Source organism: Protomyces lactucae-debilis, assembly GCF_002105105.1.
Source record: "Protomyces lactucae-debilis strain 12-1054 chromosome Unknown BCR37scaffold_14, whole genome shotgun sequence".
Taxonomy (NCBI): Eukaryota; Fungi; Ascomycota; class Taphrinomycetes; order Taphrinales; family Protomycetaceae; genus Protomyces; species Protomyces lactucae-debilis.
In genome coordinates this window covers 1-20,629 of record NW_024468006.1, presented here as the reverse complement: position 1 = coordinate 20,629, position 20,629 = coordinate 1, and the positions used below count along the sequence as shown (strand labels likewise).

General features: G+C 54.8%; 13 protein-coding genes across 13 annotated transcripts; 7 read left to right on the top strand and 6 right to left on the bottom strand.

Annotated features, from left to right (window-relative positions):
* Window positions 1-103: 103 nt before the first annotated feature.
* BCR37DRAFT_74936 (uncharacterized protein) lies at window positions 104-1,044 on the top strand. Its single transcript, XM_040872459.1, has 3 exons — window positions 104-688; window positions 740-955; window positions 1,000-1,044. Exons 1-3 carry the CDS (start codon window positions 603-605, stop codon window positions 1,028-1,030), a joined length of 333 nt encoding a protein of 110 aa, XP_040723952.1. The 5' UTR covers window positions 104-602; the 3' UTR covers window positions 1,031-1,044.
* Window positions 1,045-1,058: 14 nt separating this feature from the next.
* On the bottom strand, window positions 1,059-2,006 carry BCR37DRAFT_403132 (uncharacterized protein; the record flags this gene model as incomplete). The annotated part of the gene is made up of 2 exons (XM_040871972.1): window positions 1,059-1,847; window positions 1,881-2,006. The coding sequence occupies 2 exons, from the start codon at window positions 2,004-2,006 to the stop codon at window positions 1,059-1,061; spliced, it is 915 nt and encodes a 304-aa protein (XP_040723951.1).
* Window positions 2,007-2,172: 166 nt separating this feature from the next.
* On the top strand, window positions 2,173-2,574 carry BCR37DRAFT_393900 (uncharacterized protein; the record flags this gene model as incomplete). Its single annotated transcript, XM_040871373.1, has 3 exons — window positions 2,173-2,272; window positions 2,313-2,430; window positions 2,469-2,574. The coding sequence occupies 3 exons, from the start codon at window positions 2,173-2,175 to the stop codon at window positions 2,572-2,574; spliced, it is 324 nt and encodes a 107-aa protein (XP_040723950.1).
* A 217-nt stretch (window positions 2,575-2,791) lies between these two features.
* Window positions 2,792-5,172, bottom strand: BCR37DRAFT_74911 (fungal-specific transcription factor domain-containing protein). Its single transcript, XM_040872458.1, has one exon. It carries the CDS (start codon window positions 4,940-4,942, stop codon window positions 3,254-3,256), a length of 1,689 nt encoding a protein of 562 aa, XP_040723949.1. The 5' UTR covers window positions 4,943-5,172; the 3' UTR covers window positions 2,792-3,253.
* Window position 5,173: 1 nt separating this feature from the next.
* BCR37DRAFT_75073 (DNA repair protein rad16) lies at window positions 5,174-8,237 on the top strand. The gene has a single exon (XM_040872460.1). The coding sequence runs from the start codon at window positions 5,575-5,577 to the stop codon at window positions 8,212-8,214; it is 2,640 nt and encodes an 879-aa protein (XP_040723948.1). The 5' UTR covers window positions 5,174-5,574; the 3' UTR covers window positions 8,215-8,237.
* Window positions 8,238-9,186: 949 nt separating this feature from the next.
* BCR37DRAFT_331085 (kinase-like domain-containing protein) lies at window positions 9,187-10,071 on the bottom strand (the record flags this gene model as incomplete). Its single annotated transcript, XM_040867006.1, has 2 exons — window positions 9,187-9,624; window positions 9,673-10,071. Coding segments are annotated over 2 exons (837 nt in total), but the record flags the coding sequence as incomplete, so codon positions are not given.
* Window positions 10,072-10,482: 411 nt separating this feature from the next.
* Window positions 10,483-12,277, top strand: BCR37DRAFT_381256 (malate synthase A). Its single transcript, XM_040869652.1, has one exon. It carries the CDS (start codon window positions 10,563-10,565, stop codon window positions 12,198-12,200), a length of 1,638 nt encoding a protein of 545 aa, XP_040723946.1. The 5' UTR covers window positions 10,483-10,562; the 3' UTR covers window positions 12,201-12,277.
* Window positions 12,233-12,731, bottom strand: BCR37DRAFT_381255 (uncharacterized protein). The gene is made up of 2 exons (XM_040869651.1): window positions 12,636-12,731; window positions 12,233-12,581 (listed from the first exon to the last, which is right to left on the bottom strand). Exons 1-2 carry the CDS (start codon window positions 12,668-12,670, stop codon window positions 12,290-12,292), a joined length of 327 nt encoding a protein of 108 aa, XP_040723945.1. The 5' UTR covers window positions 12,671-12,731; the 3' UTR covers window positions 12,233-12,289.
* Window positions 12,732-12,793: 62 nt separating this feature from the next.
* BCR37DRAFT_393894 (uncharacterized protein) lies at window positions 12,794-13,867 on the bottom strand (the record flags this gene model as incomplete). Its single annotated transcript, XM_040871372.1, has 1 exon — window positions 12,794-13,867. One exon carries the CDS (start codon window positions 13,865-13,867, stop codon window positions 12,794-12,796), a length of 1,074 nt encoding a protein of 357 aa, XP_040723944.1.
* Window positions 13,868-14,114: 247 nt separating this feature from the next.
* BCR37DRAFT_403129 (uncharacterized protein) lies at window positions 14,115-15,140 on the top strand (the record flags this gene model as incomplete). The annotated part of the gene is made up of 1 exon (XM_040871971.1): window positions 14,115-15,140. The coding sequence occupies one exon, from the start codon at window positions 14,115-14,117 to the stop codon at window positions 15,138-15,140; it is 1,026 nt and encodes a 341-aa protein (XP_040723943.1).
* Window positions 14,951-17,600, bottom strand: BCR37DRAFT_381252 (uncharacterized protein). Its single transcript, XM_040869650.1, has one exon. The coding sequence runs from the start codon at window positions 17,510-17,512 to the stop codon at window positions 15,206-15,208; it is 2,307 nt and encodes a 768-aa protein (XP_040723942.1). The 5' UTR covers window positions 17,513-17,600; the 3' UTR covers window positions 14,951-15,205.
* Window positions 17,601-17,737: 137 nt separating this feature from the next.
* Window positions 17,738-18,517, top strand: BCR37DRAFT_381249 (uncharacterized protein). The gene has a single exon (XM_040869649.1). The coding sequence runs from the start codon at window positions 17,931-17,933 to the stop codon at window positions 18,420-18,422; it is 492 nt and encodes a 163-aa protein (XP_040723941.1). The 5' UTR covers window positions 17,738-17,930; the 3' UTR covers window positions 18,423-18,517.
* Window positions 18,518-18,545: 28 nt separating this feature from the next.
* BCR37DRAFT_369534 (ATP-dependent RNA helicase uap56) lies at window positions 18,546-20,019 on the top strand. Its single transcript, XM_040868314.1, has 3 exons — window positions 18,546-18,818; window positions 18,870-19,934; window positions 19,975-20,019. The coding sequence occupies exons 1-3, from the start codon at window positions 18,617-18,619 to the stop codon at window positions 19,983-19,985; spliced, it is 1,278 nt and encodes a 425-aa protein (XP_040723940.1). The 5' UTR covers window positions 18,546-18,616; the 3' UTR covers window positions 19,986-20,019.
* The last annotated feature ends 610 nt before the right edge of the window (window positions 20,020-20,629 follow it).

Genomic DNA, 20,629 nt, shown 5'->3' with positions numbered 1-20,629 from the left:
CTATGCCGGCTTTGGCAGAGCGATTCGACAAGATTCTGAGCCCATCATCGAGTTGGGAGATGTCTCCACACAGCAAGCTGAACCCGCCGTAGCTCTGTAATACTTCATCTCCTTCTTGTAGCTTTGACTGAAGGAACTGCTCGGTAGGCAGCGCGCTCGAAACGAATTCAACGGGTAGGCTGCCTCGAGAGCGTTCGCCAACGACGAGTTGCGCTTCTCTGTAGTTGGTCAACGCAGCGAGTCTGCCACTTTTGGAGACGGCCAGCCATGTGCCGCCTCGGGCAGCATCTTGTCCTGCGAGGATGTCCTGGTCTGCCCACCAATGCGCAGGCTGGGAGGCCCGAGAGAAGAACTCGTCCCTGTTGCTCAGTAGGATGAGCTTGTAGAGCGGGTGCTTCCGTGAGAGGAGCAGGATACACATCTTAGGCTACGAGGTGTCTCTCAGCAAAGCAATGAGCGGGTCAGCAGTAGCAACAGCAGAGCAGCAGCAGCAGTAGAGCAGCAGCAGTAGAGTGTTAGCCGTACAGTAGAAACAGGTCGAGGACGACGCGCGACAAGCAGCGACCAGACCAACCCACGCACGAGAAGCCCAAGAGTGCGCAATGGCAGACAAGATGGACGTAGACGCGCCTGCAGCTGCACCAGGCAAGGACAAGCAGGAACGACCCCGATTTGAGGTCAAGAAGTGGTATGTCGATTGCACTTACCAGACCTCAATGTGCTGACATGCTCCCCGCAGGAACGCCGTGGCTCTCTGGGCCTGGGATATCGAGGTCGACAATTGTGCCATCTGTAGGAATCACACTATGGATCTATGCATCGAGTGCCAGGCAAATCAGGCGTCCGCCACTACAGAAGAGTGTACGCTTGCGTGGGGACAGTGCAATCACGCCTTCCACTTCCATTGCATCTCGCGATGGCTCAAGACAAGGCAGGTTTGCCCGCTTGATAACAGGTCTGCCCACTTGCATCACATCTCAGACAATGCTAACCGCCTAGGGAGTGGGAGTTTCAAAAGTATGGTCGCTAGAGATGCTGCAGGTATGCTAGGAATAACGTTATGCAATGAGCAGGACAGCACTTGCCAGCTGTCGTCTTACATCCACATGATCCACATCGTGCGTGTCCTCCACTTCGCCCCAGAGACCTGTCTGGTAACGCACCTCGAGTGTCGCCAGACTCGCGATGCGCTCGACATCTACGCGGCCTTGATCTGCGGCGTCCTGCGTGCCGGTTGGTACCAGCAAGCCTTGCTTCTGGGACTCGACGAGCAGTGTGGAGAGCAAGAACGACTTGGTCACGTAGACACTGCGTTCAAAGGCCGCCAGTTCCCACTTATCCAATGTACCGAGCCATGTCTTTGCCGCTTGCCTCGTCTCTGTTGACTGTCTGTGTGTGACAATGCCTGCGTCTGCCGGCAAGAAGCTGATCTTGCAACCAAAGAAGGACTCACCCCAGAGTCTGATGGGTGTCCACTCATCCTGCTGCATCTTGAGCAGCCGTTCTGGTCCATCAATGTGTATCAAGACGGCATCTGTGTCTAGATAGCGTAAAAGTTGCTCGGCCGTTTGCGCACGATCACGATGGTGATGGTCGAGATGATCAATAGCTCGCGCAGCCAATGAAGTGAGAGGCAGCTGATGCTGGCGGATCGAAGCACTCGATACCTGCGCCCATTCAGCGGCAATCAAGGTCGCCAGCATCTTCTTGCTCGATGGCAGCTGCAGTACTTGGCCAGAGGGTGTCTTGAGCGGTTTGCTGTCTAATGTCACGGTATATCCAAGCGAAGATGGCTCAATCGCTACTTTCTTCCAGAACCGCCGTAGCGTTGCTTCAGCAAGCTTGGTCTGTGATGTCCCGGTCTGTGTTGCCTTTGCAACCGCTGCAGCGACCGGTAGCTGTGGGCCATCGACGACCGAGGCAAATAGGCATCGCGCAGTATGGAGCTGACTGGCCCGCGAAAGGCCAAGCACGGGCCGGAGAGAGCGAGGCCGCAGCGAGTACATGGTCGCGTTGTGTGGGTTGACTTGGTCGAATATCAAATTTGGCGACGACGAAGCAGCTCGACAACTCTGACCAAATCCAAGCTCAGGCTCAGGCTCATCCGCTGGGCTCAGCTCACAGATGGACGCCGCAGTACGATCGGCCTTTAGACAGTCATGGAGGCTTTCTATGCAAGCTGTACAATACTCTGTTCCGGCTCGGTATACGGTCCAAATCAAGCTAAGACGTGCTTTCCGCTCGATCCCTGCTCTGCCTGATGCACACATCTGTATGTGCTTCTTCTCTGCCAGACGAATGCTGAGACAAAGTGAACAATACCTATACATTTCTCAAGCTAGCTGTCCTCGAGTCTAAGCTGGAGCACAAGATTGTGCGCAACCTATGCTTTGTCGAATGGTCACAAAGGCAAAAGACGAGCAGGCCCACGTATGGATGCACAAGATAAGAGCTAGGCTAATCTATAGGAAAGCAAAGAAAGATCGAGATGCAGTCATCGATGATGAAACATACAAGGCCTATCAGCATACGCTCGATGAGCTCAACAAGTCTTTTCAAGTCATGCTCGTCTGATCTTTGGCCGTGCACCTCTGGGCCTCAGAGTCGTCGAGAGCTTCATTGAAGTAGTAGCTGAGCTCTAGGAGAACGCAAGGCCGACCAAGTGTTGCGACCATGCTGGCCAGCTTTCTCCTACAGGCTGACGTTCAATGTAAATTCCGCTACGGCAGCACCTGATTCTGATGTTTGTCCAAGTATGCCATCCGAGATCGACCTCGGCTGCTTGAGCTGTCCCTCATTGGTTCTGCGATTCTGTTGCTACCATTGATGCGCCAGACGCACATTTCCGTATTGGGTGCTCAAAATGACCCCTGCTCTCTTGCCAGATTTCGATCGAATACACGAATTGACAATGACATTCTCTAGGCAAGTGCAGACACTGCAGAGGCAGCCGTCAGCACTCGCAACTCGTGTTGAGCCCTGGCCCAGCCCACATGTTGAAGCATAAGGTCAGAGGCTTCTGCAGGCTTCTGCATGATTCTGTGCAGAACGGCCTTGCATGCGGCATCGCCGTTTTCAGGGGCCAGTGTTTGTCGACGACGCGACACCCGGATCGTCACGAAACCCTTCGTATCCGTACGATGTTTTCGACTAAACACGACATCACATAGTCACGACGCAGGAAGTCGAAAGAGCGCGTCTAGATTGACTAAAAATGCTATCGCTGTGAAATCGCTTGAACTGAAGACAACATTCATGCTGCGAGGATGACAAGATTGTGGGCTTCAGCCAAGCCATTGACCTCGACTTGAGTCTGACACCTGCCCTCATCAATTTCGTGCCAGCAAAGGCGAGCAAACTCTCTAATGCTGAGAAAATTGCCCGTCTTCGTTGATGCGGCAAGGGTGACAAGCATACTGCTGAACCACTCACGTACCTGCCAATCACGAATGAGTGGCGAAATGGTGAGCATTGTGAATGCAAGTGCAGTACCGTAAATGCTTGTGAGAGACATGAATCGCATGCAGTGGAGAATCTTGGCCAGCATATTTTGACAGACTGGGTCGTTCAAGTCTGCTGCAAAAATGGTGCGGTGGTAGAATAGCACGACCGTGTAGCGCCAAGCATCCTGTACTGTGCGCCACTCTGGGCAAGCGTCATCCTCGGATGCACTCATTGCGCCGTCTTGCATGTACACGGCCAGCAAGCGGTCAAGCTGATTCAAGTCGCCAGCCAAGTCGGAGGGTGAAATGCCAGACTGAATCTTGTACGCATATCGTGAAATCATGGTAGATAATTTGAGACCCAAGCTAGGTACTCCGAATGCGGCATCCAGAGACGGATCTTGTATGTGTACGAGCTCTGGCAGGTCCTGCAAGGTAGGCCGCGCGATTTCTGCAAAGCACACATACTTGAGCAGTCGAAAGTAGACGTAATTGAGCCGCGGATCTTCAGGCTTAGACATTCCCTTCAGGACATTTCGGGCAGCTTGACAATGGAGCTCCCATGTCGCTGTGCCCGATTCGCTGACAGCCAGGGTGATGAATGTCAAAATTGCAGCCATCATCTCTGCCGTGTATGCAAGACGCCCATTCTTAGAGTCGTTGGCGACACGACGAATAAGCTGATTGAGCTGCGCGATGGAGCTGCTCTTGTGACTGAGGACGGCCGTTTGCTGCTCTGGACGATCCACAGAAAGTTGTGCACCGGATAGAGCCAGGATGGACTCCAAAACAACTGGATAGCGTAGTGCAATGGGTAAGAACCACTTTGTCGAAGAATTGTTCTTTTGCGCACCTTGCTGGGGATGGATGGTCGCTACGGTACGAGCCATGTAATGATCAAGCAAGAGACGTGCATTCCGATGGCTCAGCAAGCGAGATACTTCGGGCGATAAGCTTGGGATGAGCCCAGCAATAGAGCCTTGACGACCCAAGACGTTGCACTGTTCAACTCCATGACCAATGACTTGTAGCTCCTCTTCCGCCGGATCTTGCACTGCCTGCGGTGTGGGTGACGCATCTTCGCTGCTGTCGGAGAGCAACTGTCCAATACTGATGGAGCGCCTGCGCTGTACTGGATTGATGACGACGTTGGTCGCGAACGTGAAGTGGTCAGGCTGCGGCAGAGAGGGACTGACGTGCAGCGGAATAGACGCCGAGGACACAGATGCGGCCTTCAAGTCTGCTTGTTTCGCCTTGACGGACTTGCGACCTGTCCGACGGTCATTCTTGACGCGGTTTATGCCGTTGAACACGATCTTGGAGTAGTTACACTGCTCTCCTCGGCGCACGCAGCAGCCACACATGGGCTTCCCTCGGTCGCACTTGACGCGCGAGGCCTTGCAGTTCTGACAGCCGTCCGTCGAGCGCCTTTGTATGGGTTTGCCATGTTGATTGAGCTTAACCTTCTCGCCATTGCTCCCGCTGCCATCCAGGCTCATGGCCCCAGCGAGTAAGTATAAGGAACAGCTCCGGGCTATCGAGTCAGAGTGCGTGGGATGAGAGCGTCGCGTGCTGGTGGTCGTCGTCGGCCATGAACCAGCAGCAGGCGATGTAGTAGATGATTCAGCTCCTTGTTGCCTTGATAATGATGCAAGCCCGAGCGTGTCCTGACAGAGATGCCTCCAGGGCCTCGCAGGCCTGATATATAAGCCAGAGCAGTGGACCGTGGCCGGGGTGGCTCCGCCTTGTCTCAGTTTGTTGCGCACACACACGAGGCACCGCACAACATAAAGCAGGCGCCAGGAGGGTCACGGAGGCTGCGGCTCGATCTAGCAGCGAGGCCGCATTGCAGAGACCGGCAGAGATGGACAGGGGCGGCCAAGGACACATGGAATGAGGTCGTACCTTTGGACAAGTCGAATAGTCTCGCAAAATCAGGTTGCGGCAGCTCCTAGGCTGCTTCTTGTAGACAGGTCTTTACTCTAGGAAGGCTCATATCTGCATCATAAGTATCTAGACCTTGTGCTTCTACTCCGTGGCTCCATATTGTGCGGCTCTTTGCCTCTTCAACGACCTCTTCACGACTCTACAAGTACATGAGCAAGGACTCTAGACCACGGCATGCTACAAAATGACTGAACAAGCCCCGCTCGAGCTTGATGCTCCACTGCCAAAGCACATAGATTTACCCCTGCGCTATCAGCAGCGCTGCTTCCAGGACATCTACGCAGAAGATGGGCTGATTATTGTTGCTCGCGGGCTCGGACTCCTGAGCATCGTCGCCAATCTCCTCTTTGCCCTTGATGTCCCTGGAAGTCTGACGCTTCTAGTCAATGCCGAGGCACATCAGCAAGATTGGCTCGGCGAGTTCCTAGTAGAGCGCCAGGCCGTCACGGGCCAAGGTGCTGGTATGACGAAAATAACTTCAGAATCGACAGGTGTTGATGCACGAGCCAAGGCTTATGCTCGAGGCGGTGTATTGGCCGTCACTTCTCGCATTCTCATTGTCGACTTGCTCTCCCGAAACCTGAATCCAGCGACAGTGAGTGGCGTCGTTGTGCTTCATGCAGAAACAGTTCGCAGTACATCTATTGAATCCTTCATTTTGCGGGTCATACGATCAGACAACAAGGATGCACCGATCAAAGCTTTCTCTGACCAGCCTGAGGCATTCACAGGCTTCGCACCGCTCGCAAACATGCTCAAAAGTCTCTTTGTGCCTCGCGTCTTTCTCTGGCCTCGCTTCCATCTGGACGTGGCCGAATCACTGGACAGTCGCAAGGCTGATGTCGTGGAGCTCGAAGTAGCTATGACGCCAGCAATGCGGGATATTCAGAATGCCATCATGGAAAGTATGGCTGCGGTGATGAAGGAGGTGCGCAATGCAAACAGTCAGCACCTCGATTTGGAAGAGTGGAACACTGAGCATGCGCTGCACAAGCAATTCGATGCAGTCATTAGACGACAACTTGCGCCCGTTTGGCACAGAGTCAGTTGGCGATCAAAAGACTTGATTGCAGATATCGGCACATTGCGACATCTGTTGCACCAACTGCTGACTTACGACTGTGTCACATTCAACAAGGAGATTGATGTCCTCTACATCCACAACAGCACAGAACGGAATGCAAAGTTCCAAAGCTACGATCCTTGGCTCATGCAGGATGTCGCGCAGCCAATCTTTCAGCTCGCTCGCGAGCGAGTCTATCGCAGCAAGAGCGGAGCACATACTCCTGTCGGTGTTTTGCCAGCAGATCTAGAGCCTGTCCTTGAAGAGCAACCCAAGTGGGAGCAGTTGACTGAAGTGCTAGATGAGATTCATCGCGAAAGTCAATTTGAAGAGCATGTGGATTTGTCAAACTCGACGATTCTCATCATGTGCAACGACTACAAGACTTGTCGAACGCTCAAAGACTTTCTCGAGACTGAGGATCACTCGGGTCGCATATTCCTTGATCGCAAGCTGAACAGCTATCGGCATTGGAAGCGCACATACAAGCCCATCGCTACTGAGCTGGCCGAGAGACAGGAAGAGCCCAAACGCACAACAGTCTACAAAGGGCCTCTCAACAAGCGTCGGCGTGTTCGTGGTGGCGGTAACTCGAGCGGCAGAACTGAATTGCAGGCTACTCAGCAAAGCAATCAAGATCTACTGGAGCCGTTGGCTGAGGCACCAGATGAGCTGGCAGATATGGAGGACTGCTATGGCCTCGTTGACCAGGACGATCTTGTTGTCATCTTACCCTACAGTGGTGATCTTGACGATCGCGTACTTGAGGAGCTGCAGCCCAAGTTCGTCATCATGTACGAGCTAGACCCTGCCTTTGTTAGGCGCATTGAAGTGTTTCGAACACTTCATCGTGAGCTGAATTTGAGAGCCTACTTTATGTTTTATGGCGGCAGTGTCGAAGAACAACGCTATCTCAGTTCTGTGCGCAGAGAGAAGGATGCCTTCTCCCGATTGATTCGCGAGCGTGCTACCATGACTCGTAATCTCACGCAAGAGGTACGACCTGGCGATGATGAGCAGGAATTGTTCTTTCGCAAGGTCAATACAAGAGTTGCTGGGGGCGGTGGGCGTCTTGCAGCGACAAGAGAACAACCACGTATTATTGTTGATGTGCGCGAGTTCAGATCTTCGCTGCCGGGCTTGTTGCATGTGCGAGGCAACTTCCTCCAGCCGTGCTTCTTGCTGGTCGGCGACTATGTCATTTCGCCTGACATGTGCGTCGAGCGCAAGTCCATCTCTGACTTGATTGGCTCTTTTGCGAATGGACGTTTGTTTCAGCAGTGTGAGCAGATGCTGCAGCACTACAAGACGCCCCTTGTACTCATTGAGTTTGATGAGGACAAGGCAACTCGATTCACACCCTTTGGCAATGATAAGGGTGGTGATATTGCCGACGTTGACTTGCAAACAAAGCTCGTCATGCTCAACTTGGCCTTCCCAGCCATCAAGTTCATCTGGTCCTCCTCGCCGCTTGTGACGGCTGAGATTTTTGAAGAGCTGAAGCGGACGCACAGCGAACCAGATGCGAGAGAAGCCGTTTCAAAGGGAAGTGGCGAGCAAGGGGACACGGTGCTGAATCAAAAGGCCATTGATTTGCTTGAGGCACTTCCCGGTATCTCTGGCAAGAATGCGCCAAATATCTACAGGCAATGTGAGAATATATCCGAGCTGGTCAACCTGGAGGAACGCGACATGATTCGAATGGTTGGACCAGAAACTGGCAGAAGACTACACCGGTTCATTAATAAAGAGTTGGGTTAAAAGGCAGACGCTTCAAAAATGAATAATTACAATGCTGTTTCACTTCTATGAGCCGAGTGCTTTAAGGGAATAGGTCTTTTTCAGGAAAGGTGATGGGAGGTCATCGAGGTCGTAGACGGGAGGAGAGCCGAGCAAGCCGCGTTCGCTACTACTGCTGCTCTGTGCACGAGATTGTATGTGGTGCTGTTGTTGCTGAACGGCCCGTGTAGTGGCTTGTCGTTGTAGACTCACACCGCTTTTGCGAGCCGGTGCCGGGGGTGCCACACGCTGGTCTTCACGCTGCAGGACACGCCGACGGTCCAGTGTATCCTCCTCCAAAAACAAAGTCCTTGGTACACCTGTCAATGTTCGTGTTCGGATGGAACTGGTTGACATAGGTGATGGGTACATGGACAGCCGACGCTTTGGTGAGGCAAGCAGACGCGTTGGTGAAGAGACCAAGGATAAGTTCTGCATTGTTTTCTGCGGTGTGAGGGGTGCATTCTCATTGTTGCTAGCCGGTAGCGAGAGGCGTGAAGGAGGGGGTTGCTGCTGCAAGTTGAGTTGATCCGTCAGGGGTGGACGGATCGCTTCTAGACGGCGAGCAACGGGCACTTGCGACTTGCGTCGCGGTGAAATGGGTCGCTTGCACTGTACTGTTGGGAGCGGTATGTGCTCGTGCGGATACAGATTGAGCGGGTCGTCCCTAACGAGCGGAGCTGCTGATTGTGCTCGCGCTGGCATGCTTGGCCGCGGAACTGGATCCGATACACGATGCGACTCTGCCGGTTTGAGACGTTCCAATTCACGACGCAGCTGTGCATTTTCAGCAGCAAGTTGTTCGAGCTGTGCGGCCTGCTGCGCTTGCTGTGCCTCCCTCTGATCCAGCTCATGACTGCGTTGATTGAGAATAGCTTCGACACGCCGAACGCCTGCTTCGACTTGCTCTTGCCGTTGTTGTAGCTGCGACTCTTGTTCTGTGATGTGTGCGAGCCGACGCGCGAGGTGCATTTCCTGCATACGCAGCAAAGTGGCTGCGCTCGGTCTGCGCTGTTCACTCTGTGACAAACAAGCGCGGATGGCGCGATCGAGACTTTCCGAATAGCCATGGCGGGTGACGCTGGTGATTTGCCCGGCCTTGATCTTGACGTTGAGTTCTTGCTGATCTCGTGCAAGGAAGGGTGGCTCAAAGGTGCATAGTTCATAGATGCAGCAGCCCATGGCCCATATATCACTCTTTGCATTGTACGCTCTACCAGCGATAATTTCGGGAGACATGTAAAAAGGAGTGCCGACATAGGTGTCTGCGAGTCCCGGCCCAGTGACTTCCTTTGACAAACCAAAGTCGCCCAGCTTCACGCGGTTATCGTGATCCAAAAAGATGTTTTGCGGCTTGATGTCTCGATGGAGGACGGTATTTTGCATGCGTGGCTGTGGTTGTTGGACGTCGCTCGTCCGTTCTGCCGTCAAGTCATCGACCGGGGGCGCATCGAAACCGTTGTGGCAGCGATACAGAGCAAGGCAAAGTTGCGAGAAAACTTGCCAGATCATGGCCTCTGCGAACTTGACGCCTGGATTCTGTTCTTTGCGCGCTGTGATGAGTTCATGCAAATCTCCATTGCCGCAGTATTCCATGTAGATGTAGACCATTTTTGTTGACTGGTCAGTAACTTGTTCAATGTACTGTACAATGTGCTTGTGCTGTAGGGAGGCCAAGATGCGCATCTCTGCCTGGAGCTGTTCGCGTTCACGCTGCTTCATTTTGCGCCATAGGATTTCCTTGCGGCAGAGGATGGCCCCGTCGTGGATCCGCCTGACTTTGCGTATTTCACCAAATGAGCCTCTGCCGATGAGCTCTAGCACCTCGTAGCGGTCCATGGTGTCTTTCAACCTAGGTGCTTGAGTAGAGTCAGTGGACTGTGTGTGTGTTGTCGTGAAGAGTAAATAGCAACGGGCTGATCCTTTGATATTGGCAAGAATCAGTCTGAAATCGAGGAATCCTAGGGTTGGCCAGGCTGAATGTTGCAGATCTCAAAGGATTTAATATCCAGATCCTTTGATTTTGCAAGAATCAGTTTGTATTCGAGGAATTCTAGGGTTGGCTAGACTGAACGTTGCCGATATCAAAGGATTAGTGAGTGAATCCTTTGATTCTTGCAAGAATGAAGCGGGTTACACTACCGTTACAGTTCACGACTGGAGCTGCAGCTGGAGACTTGCCGATATCAAAGGAATCTGTGCGCATCCCCGGCCTCGGTCTCTCTGCCCGGACTCTGCCGCCGCTCCACTCCGCACTCAGCAACCACCACCACCACGACCAACTCCCTCGACCACCACCCCATCACCCTTCATCCATCCAAGACCGCATCATGAACTCACACCTCGCAGATACCTCAGGCGTCACCATTCTCGGCAACCTCGATGCCCCAGCAAGGACCATCCTCACCAAGGAGGCAATTGCATTCATTGCAAGCCTCCACCGCGCATTCGAGCCTCGCAGGAAGGAGCTCATGCAGCGCCGTGTAGACAGGCAGGCTCAGCTCGATGCAGGCGACCTCCCAGACTTCCTCCCAGCCACAAAGCACATCAGGGACAACGCAACTTGGCGCGGCGCACCCCCTTCCCCAGGTTTGGTCGACCGCCGAGTCGAGATCACCGGACCCGTTGACCGCAAGATGGTCATCAATGCCCTCAACTCGGACGTAGCCACCTACATGGCAGACTTTGAGGACTCCTCCACCCCAACTTGGAATGTGCTGATTAATGGCCAAATCAACTTGAGGGACGCCATCGCCCGCAAGATTGCTTTCAAGGGACCTAACGGCAAGGAGTACAAGCTCAATCTGACACCTGGTCGGGTTGTGCCCACCTTGATTGTCCGTGCACGTGGATGGCACCTCATGGAGAAGCACTTCTTGGTCGATGGTGAGCCCATTGCCGGCGGCATCTTTGACTTTGGTCTCTACTTCTTCCACAACGCCAAGACGCTCGTCAAGAACGGTCACGGCCCCTACTTCTACCTGCCCAAGCTCGAGTCTCACCTCGAGGCGCGCATATGGAACGACATCTTCAACTTGTCCCAGGACTACATTGGCATGCCCCGCGGTACCATCCGTGCAACGGTGCTCATTGAGACGATCCTCGCTGTGTTTGAAATGGATGAAATCATCTACGAGCTGCGCGACCACTCTGCTGGCCTCAACTGCGGTCGTTGGGACTACATCTTCTCCCTCATCAAGAAGCTCAAGATGAATCCTCAATTCGTCCTGCCAAACCGTGGCGATGTCACCATGACTGTCAACTTTATGAAGTCATACACTGAGCTCCTCATTCAGACTTGCCACAAGCGCGGTGTGCACGCCATGGGTGGTATGGCTGCTCAGATTCCGCTCAAGGATCGTGCCTCTGCTGAAAACAAGGCTGCCATGAAGAAGGTCTACGACGACAAGCTCCGTGAAGTCAAGGCTGGTCATGACGGAACCTGGATTGCTCACCCTGAACTCGGCAAAATCGCTATGGATGTCTTCAACGAGCACATGAAGACACCCAATCAGATCTACAAGCGTCGCGAGGATGTGCAGACCAAGCAGATGGACCTTCTCAACATGAACGTCCCGGGCAAAATCACAGAGGAAGGTGTCAAGGAAAACATCCGCATTGGATTGCAGTACATGGAGGCTTGGCTGCGTGGTACGGGTTGTGTGCCCATCAACAACCTCATGGAGGATGCCGCCACCGCCGAGATTTCCCGTGCTCAGCTCTGGCAGTGGGCCAAGCACCAGCCCAAGACGGCCGAGGGTTCTACCGTCACCAAAGAGATGAACCACCAGTACCTGCGTGAGGTGACGGACGAGCTCAAGGGCAAAGCTCCCAAGGACAACAAGTACGAGCTGGCTGCCAGGTACTTTGGCACACAAATCACAGGCGAGGACGGCACCTTTAGCGACTTTTTGACGTCGCAAATCTACGACGAAGTCACCACGACGGGCGCTGCTGCAAAGCTCTAGGGTGCACATGCTCCAGGGTATTCAAGTTTATATGTCCTTTTGATCATTCCATACCTATGCTGTTCCATGCTATTTTCAAACACAAGTGACTACTGCTCCTTCGAGTCAAGCGTCAGCGGTATGCGCTGCTTCTCGCCGGCCTTCTTCAAGTCAGCCGGTACATCTGTGCGCCATGCCGGCCGATCGAGGTTGCGCATATCGAATACTTGCTGCAACGAAGCGTCATTGGCTTTGCGCCGGCTGTCCTTTTCGCGGTCATATTGTCTTCGTAGCTCAGGCGACAGACGCTGGTATATATCCTCATCTGTAGGTGTCGTGAAGCGCATGAAGGACCAGCCGACACCCATCGTGATGGTGCCCCAGAGAACCATGGCGAGTGCCCTGCGAGGTTAGCGCTCCTCCTGGCTAGATGGTAGACATTGGCAGTGCACATACTTGCGGCCTGCCTCTGACTTGGGCATCATGGACATTGCTGCAGCGTCTTCTACTGCTGACTCCCCTTGGTCTGGTTGTCGTGTAGCTGAAGAGGTAAGCAGACGTCGACAAAAGCTTCAAGTTGGCTACACGACCAGCTATGGACAAGATATAGAGCGCTACAACGGACGGCTCTCCAGCAGACGACGCAGGACACTCTCTGGAAGCAGATGCGCCAATGTCTCATATGTCCGCACGCCGCTACCAACACACACCGTCGTCGCAGGCCATCGATCCATCAGCGCATCAAAGACAGCATGATGCAGCTGCTTGACGGGTGAGCCACGCACGCGACGTACACTCGCGCCATTGCCCTTGTGCGCCAAATCAAACGTTCCAAGCTTCAAGTGAATCGTCTTGAGTGTTGGCACCTCGCGACGAAGAGAACGCGCTGTTGCCGCGAGTGCATGCGCAGCAGCTGTTTGTGGGATATGGAACGGCGCATGCAGTGAAGGGACCAACCAGTCTGTCAGCACGAGGATGCGCGCCTTGTGTTCGCGTGCAAGCGGCAAGAATCCCTGGAGCAGGTCGAGTGGTCGCACCAAGGCAGTCTGCAGGACATGCTCTGCTTGTCCAGGCGCCAGCAACTCTAATGGGCCCGCACTCGCCTGCGCAGGACCCAGAATCAAGCCGGCAAAGTGAAGTGTATGGCCGCCATGAAAGGCCGGTGCTGGGAGGGCAAGGAACGCGGAAAAGTGCTCGAGACTCGGTGCGAGACCAGCAGCACTGTCCACAACGAGTGGACGCAAATCAGCGCGGCCTTCCTGCTCAATCTGCTTACGCTCCTGCGGGTTTGCACAGAGGCAAAAGACAATGAAGCCGCGGCGCTCCAGATCAAGTGCAAGACTGCGCGCTAGCCCGTGTGTGTAGTCTGCGACGACGACAACCTCTTTGCGACTCGCATTGGCTGTTCGCGGTGCGCGTCTCTTCTTTTTGTGTTTATAGAGGTAGTATCCACCTATACCTGCACCCGCGCAGCATGCGACCAGCAGAGCAAGCTTGTGCTCGTCAACACTCCTGACTGTGCGATCGATTAGACCTGGTGAAGGCGGCTGTGGTATTGGGACTGGCGCTGACTGCAGTGGACCAGGTGCGAGGTCTGCGATGCTCTCTTGGACAGTCACGAGGGACGCCTTGACTGTCTCCTGTACGCGCCTGCCAACGCCCTCGAGCGCCGTGTACCAGTCGGCCATGGAGGATGAAGATGATGCGTCGTCGCGTCGCTTTCACTTTTTGTTCGCCACGACCAGGACCAGCGCAAGACTCCAGCTGCTGTCTACGTGAGGCCGTTGCAGGAGCATAAGAGGAGGATAGATGCAGAGGCTCTTCAGGCCACCGCGCATTGCTCAATTCAGGCACTACGTCAACCAGGTCCGCGCAGAGTCGCAGTCCCTCTCCTTCATCGATGGACCGGAGCGCAGCCTCTACGAGCGCTCCCTCATGCGCAACGCCTCGCCCGAGCTACTCGTCCGCTGCACAGAGTTTGATGCACGCGGCAATGTCCGCGTCGTCTCGGGCGAGTTCCGCAAGTCTGAGTTATGCACGAAGCATGGTCTGCTGCCGCGAGACTTGCGCAAGGTCGATACGGGCCTGCATACCATCCTGCCGTCCATTCTCGTGCGCAAGAACTCCATCCTCATCAATCTGCTGCACATCAGAGCATTGGTCAAGGCAGATCTAGTCTTGGTGTTTGATGTGTACGGCTCAACAGACTCACATACGCAGTCTGTCTTTATGTATGATCTCGAGGGCAAGCTGCGGCAAGGGAGCAAGCACATGGGCGGACTAGCATATGAGCTCCGTGCTCTCGAAGCCATTCTCATTTCGGTCGTGACGGCATTAGACGCAGAGCTCAAGGTGCTGCAGGCCTTGGTGGAACAGCTGCTGCTTGACTTGGAGGCAGATGTCCATCGCGACAAGCTACAGAGCCTGCTCGTCTACTCAAAACGCCTATCCGCCTTTTTGAGAAAAGCGACCCTCATTCGCGATCATCTGGATGAGCTGCTCGAGCAAGACGAAGATCTGGCTGATATGTACCTCACAGAAAAGAAGCAAGGCCGAGAAAGGCCCGAGGATCAGCATGATGAGGTGGAGCTGCTGCTTGAATCCTACTTGAAACAAACGGATGAGATTGTACAAGTCACAGAGACACTCGTCAGCAACATCCGCAACACGGAAGATATTGTCAATATCATTCTTGATGCGCACCGCAACAGCCTCATGCTGTTTGAGATTCGCGTGACTATCGCAACATTGGCAGTGGGTTCAGGGACATTACTTGCAGGATTATACGGGATGAACTTGGTGAATTACATGGAGACGTCTGCGTATGGCTTTGCCGCTGCTTCGGCAGGCGCAGGTCTCTTGACAATATGCGTCTTGTTTGCATTTGGACGCAAGCTGCGCATGATGCAGAAATTGACGCTCTCTGGGCCAGCCCAGAAGAGATGGTGGACGCGACAATAGACAAAGAGATGAACGTACAGGTAGATGTACAAGGAAGCAATGACATGACCCCCTTTCAAACAAGACTAGCGCCGAGGCTTCTTGCCCGTGAGTGCCAGCAATCGATCTTGTGCCTTCTTCTGACCCGCAGTGGCGGCTCGCTTGTACCACTTGATGGCTTCTTCCGTATTGGCCTCTGTGCCAATGCCAGACTCGTAAAAGTAGCCAACTGCGAATTCAGCTTTAGCAAGACCGCGCTCAGCTGCTTTGCGGCCCCATAGGTAGGCTTCGCGGTCATTTTGAGCAAGAACACCGTCTGAGCCCGTCAGATACCAACCAGACAGTGCAAGCTCAGATTCTGGATCGCCACGCTCTGCGCCGCGCGAGTACCAAGCAATGGAGCGACGTGGATCCGCTGGACAGCCAAGCGTGCCATACTCATACGCGTATCCCAAGCGGAATTGACTCGGTGCGTAGTGAAGCTTTGCAGCGCGCGTAAACAAGTCCTTGGCGAGTTGCTCATGCTGTGCAATACCGGCATGCGGGTCGCCCTTTTCGTACAGCAACGCGAGTTCATGCAAAGCATGTGGATTGTCAACGGTCGCTTTGTCTGCTGCCTTTTGAAGCCAACCAATAGCGCCGCGTGCATCTGGCTGCTGACCGAGCAGACCTCGCAGCAGAATCATACCGAGCTTGTACATGGCCGCGACATCGCCATAATTGGCTGCACGTTCATAGAAACGCACCGCCCGAGCGACGTCTGGTTTTGTGCCGGCGCCAATTTCGAGACACACAGCTGTACGGTAAGCCGAAGGTGCATGCTGCTGCTTTGCGGCGGATTCATACATAGCAAAAGCCCGCTGATGATCCACGTCGAGAGCCAGTGCACCGTTGCCGTAGCAGTTTGCGAGAAAAAAGACTGCATCTGGGAAGGGCGATTCTTGGGATGTGATTTGCTTGAGTGTGCGCAGGGCTTCTCTGTTGTAATCGTCCTTGCTGCGTCGTGCTTGCTTTGCATCTGGTTCGTTGCATAGCACTTCTGCTGCTTCCATGAGCTTCTTGACGAGTTTGAGCGATGTGGCCGGATCGTTGCGCTGCGCAGCTTCGCGTCGCAATCCATTGAGGGACTGCAAGGTGACGGGCGGCTCAGTCTCTTGCATGAGCATGTCAGCGTTGTCTTCACTGCGAGCACTGTTGCGCTGACTGGAGGGAGCTGTGGCCGGTGCCTGCTGCTGAACAGGCGGCGAGGTAACACGCTGCATGTGTTCTGAACGCGTTTGAGAGGGTGCAGGACTAGGGCCGTTGCGATAGGCTTGCTGCATCTGCTGCTGCGGAGGAGGCATCGCTTGGTACGGCTCTTGTCGAGCAGGCGGTGGACCTTGCGCATACGCTTCCTGACGAGGCGGCAGCGGTGCAGCAAGGTCGTAGCTGCCACCACCGACATCTGCTCCGTGGCGCATGGGCGGACTGCGGCCTGGTGCTTGTCCTGCTCCAGTGACTGGCCTGGGAGGACCGTTGTACGGCCGACCACGCGGTCCAGGATTGCTTGGCGGATAGCCGCCTGGATACGGACCGCTCGCTTGAGGAGCTTGCGGGTACGGGCCTTGCTGCGGCGGTGGTCCTGGTTGCCCGGCATAGCCCTGTGGTGGTTGTCCTGGCTGGTATGGGCCAGCGGTATTGGGCCTGTATGCTTGTCTAGGACCCATACGCGGGTCATAGCCTGGACCTGGTCCTGGTCCTTGCGCTGGCCGCATCCTCACATCAGGTCTTTGTTGCTGCTGCTGCATACGCGGAGGGCCCTGGCGTGGTGGCATCATGCGCTGCTGAGGATGCTGCATGGGCATATGCATCCTCTGCTGCGGCGGCTGATGCTGATGCTGCGGCTGAACGTATGGATCATACGGCCCTTCCTGGTAGTCGCGCTGGTCTTCGTAGTAGTCTTGCGAAGGCGGAGGCCTCGGCGGCGGCGGCCCTTGGCGATATGCTTGCTGCTGCTGTGCCTGCACTACTGGCTGCTGCTGCTGCACTACCGGCTGCTGCTGCTGTGCCTGCAATGCCCTCTGCGGCGAGCGACTCTGCTCTCTGCGCTGCATCTGACTTGGCGCGAGGATCTTGAGGTCTGTTGGGTCTCCCTCGGTGTAGTAGCTGTCCAGGACTGTGTCGAAGCCGCCGTATGGGATATAAGTGCCGCGCTTTGGATCAAACATCTCGTCCTCGACGGGCTCCTGCAGCCTGAGCTCCTGCAGCTGCTGGGTCATGGCGCCGGGGGAGAGCTGGCCTGGATGCTGGTGCTGCATGTCGCCTGCAGGAGGTATTGCTGCTGCTGGTGCTGTTGCGACTGGTTTGCGGAGTGGACTGAGCCGCCTGCTGTTGGTGATGGTGTCTGCTGCCATGAGACTGGCCTGCCTACTCCTTGCCTACTCCTGCCTACTCCTGTCTGGTCCCTGTCTGCGGTGTCTGGTATCTGGTCCTTGGTTCTTTTGCTTGTTTGCGCAGAGAAGACGCGGGGAAGCAGCTACAGCTACAGCTATATACTATACTATATATTATATACTGACTAGCTACAGCTACTTACCAGCTCAGCATGGCCAAACTAACCCTCTACATCGACTGCGTATCCCCATACTCCTACTTTGCCTTCCACATCGTCCAGGCATACCGAGGCCTCTGGAAGGACATCGACATCGAGGTCATCCCAATCTCCCTCGGGGTCATCATGAAGGAGGCAGGCAACAGGCCCCCCTTGTCGGTACGTCTCTTCTCCCTTGGCATACACACTCACACAGCAAGGTCGCTGCAAAGGGCCACTACATGGCCAAGGACATTGAACGCATCACAAAGACACTCAAGTTGGGCAAGTTTGAGATGCCGCCGCACTTCCCCTACAACTCCTTGAAGCATCAGCGGATCCTCACCTGTCTCAAGGCTGGCGAGCAGGACAAGGACTTCCTCAACTGTGCAGGGGCCCTGTGGCGGGCAGCCTGGACGGAGCACAAGGACATGGCCAGTGACCAAGTCATCCTCGATGCCTTGTCCTCTGTCATTCCAGAAGACCGAGCACGCAAGTACATGCAGCAGTCCACGGAAGCAGCGTGGAAGGACAAGCTCATTGTGCCCACCAAGAAGATCCTCGAGCAAGGCGCCTTTGGCATGCCTTGGTTTGAGGTCGAGAAGCATGGCAAGACGGAGTACTGGTTTGGCAACGACCGATACGAGCAAATTGCCGCCTTCCTCGGTGTCCCCTGGCGTGGAATGGGCTACACGGCTGAGGCCCAGGCGCAGGACAAGCTGTCGAAGCTGTAGTGGGTGTTGCTCTTCATAGCAGACTAGTAGTAGACTAGTAGTAGACTAGTAGTAGACTTGTAGTAGGGCCTAAGCCAGTAGCAGCGAAATCAGAGAAATCCTTCATCGCAGCAGCAACGACCAAGAGCAACAAGCACAAACCCATCCAACCCTCTCACCAACCCTTCCTCGCACAAGCAACGTATCAGCCAGCCATGAGCCACGAAGAGGACCTCATCGACTACGAGTCAGACGACGAGCAGACCGTCCAGCCTGTCCAGGCAAAGCAGACACCCGCGCAGGACGACAAAAAGGGATCCTACGTCGGTATCCACAGCACAGGCTTCCGCGACTTCCTCCTCAAGCCAGAGCTCCTCAGGGCTATCACCGACTGCGGCTTCGAGCATCCTTCAGAGGGTACGCTCCCACACACTCATTACCTATACAAAACACCCGTCTAACAACAAGTCCAACAAGTATGCATTCCGCAGGCCATCCTCGCCATGGATGTCCTCTGCCAGGCCAAGTCCGGTCTCGGTAAGACGGCGGTCTTTGTCCTTGCAACCCTCCAGCAGATTGAGCCCGTCGACGGCGAAGTCTCCGTCATTGTCCTCTGCCATACGCGTGAACTCGCGTACCAGATCCGCAATGAGTATGCCCGCTTCAGCAAGTATCTGCCCGGCGTCAGGACTGCCACCTTTTATGGAGGTACCTCCGTGACCAAGGACGTCGAGATGCTCAAGGACAAGGCACAGTGCCCGCACATTGTCGTCGCAACGCCCGGTCGCCTCAACGCCCTCATTCGCGACAAGCAGCTCCGTGCAGGCAGCGTCAAGCATTTCGTGCTCGATGAGTGCGACAAGATGCTCGATACGATGGACATGCGACGCGATATCCAGGACATCTTCCGCGCAACACCTCACACTAAGCAGGTCATGATGTTCTCCGCCACGCTTGCCCAGGAGATCCGACCTGTGTGCAAGAAGTTTATGCAGAACCCGCTCGAGATCTTTGTGGACGACGAGACAAAGCTCACCCTGCACGGCCTCCAGCAGCACTTTGTCAAGCTCGAGGAGAGCCAAAAGAACCGCAAGCTCAACGACCTCCTCGACTCGCTCGAATTCAACCAGGTCGTCATCTTTGTCAAGAGTGTGCGTCGTGCTGAAGAGCTCGACCGGCTGCTGCGCGAGTGCAACTTCCCCTCGATTGCCATTCATGGAGGCCTCTTGCAGGAGGAGCGTATTGCGCGTTACAAGCAGTTCAAAGCCTTTGAGAAGCGTATCTGCGTGTGTACCGATGTCTTTGGCCGTGGTATCGACATTGAGCGCATCAACATCGCCATCAACTACGACATCCCAGCAGACCCAGACTCGTACCTCCACCGCGTCGGTCGTGCAGGTCGTTTCGGCACAAAAGGTCTGGGCATCACGTTCGTCTCGACACCGGAGGACCAGGAAGTGCTTGCCAAGATCCAGGGACGCTTCGAAGTATCCATCACGGAGCTCCCAGACGAGATTGACCAGTCCTTGTACAGTAAGTGTCTTTGTTCAATGATGCAACTGCTAACAGCCAGTGAATGCCTAGTGCGTACCCGTCTATGTAGAACTCTTGCTGCTCTACTCTCTTGTGCTCTTGTGCTCTGTCTGCTCTCTCTGCTCTTCTGTCTGCTCTGCTCTTCTGTCTGTCTCTCGTCGTCGTCTTGACCTTCAACGACCAGACAGCACTCTTCCCTTTGCGCCTGTCTGCTCTGCTCTGCTCTGCTCTGCTCTCCAGTCGCTCCCTCATCTGCTATGCCCGTCCAGTCTGCCGCTGACTTCTACGCTGCCATCCGCACAAGACTCGCAGCAACCGGCGTGCCCTTGTCGACTCGCACCGAGCACATCGTCCTCTCGCTCCATGCAACCATTCAGATCAGCAACATCCGTATGCGCTCCCTCACCTGCTCTTGCACTGACACAGCCAGCTTGGGATGTCTCCACAGAACAAGTGGTAGAGTTGTATGCTGTCCTTCCCTCCTCTCAATGAGCTAACGCTGCTAGCCTCGACTTCCCCTTGCCAGCGTACAGCGTGAACTGCGCGCCAGTCCACTATGTCTTTGACAGAATCGCAGGCAAGACGCAGAGCGACCTCTTCATCGAGTGCACGCATCTCGAAGCACAGCGCGTCGCACACAGACTCTCGGGCAAGCTCCTCGTCTCGCGTGTAGTGGAGGCACAAGTCTGCTCCAG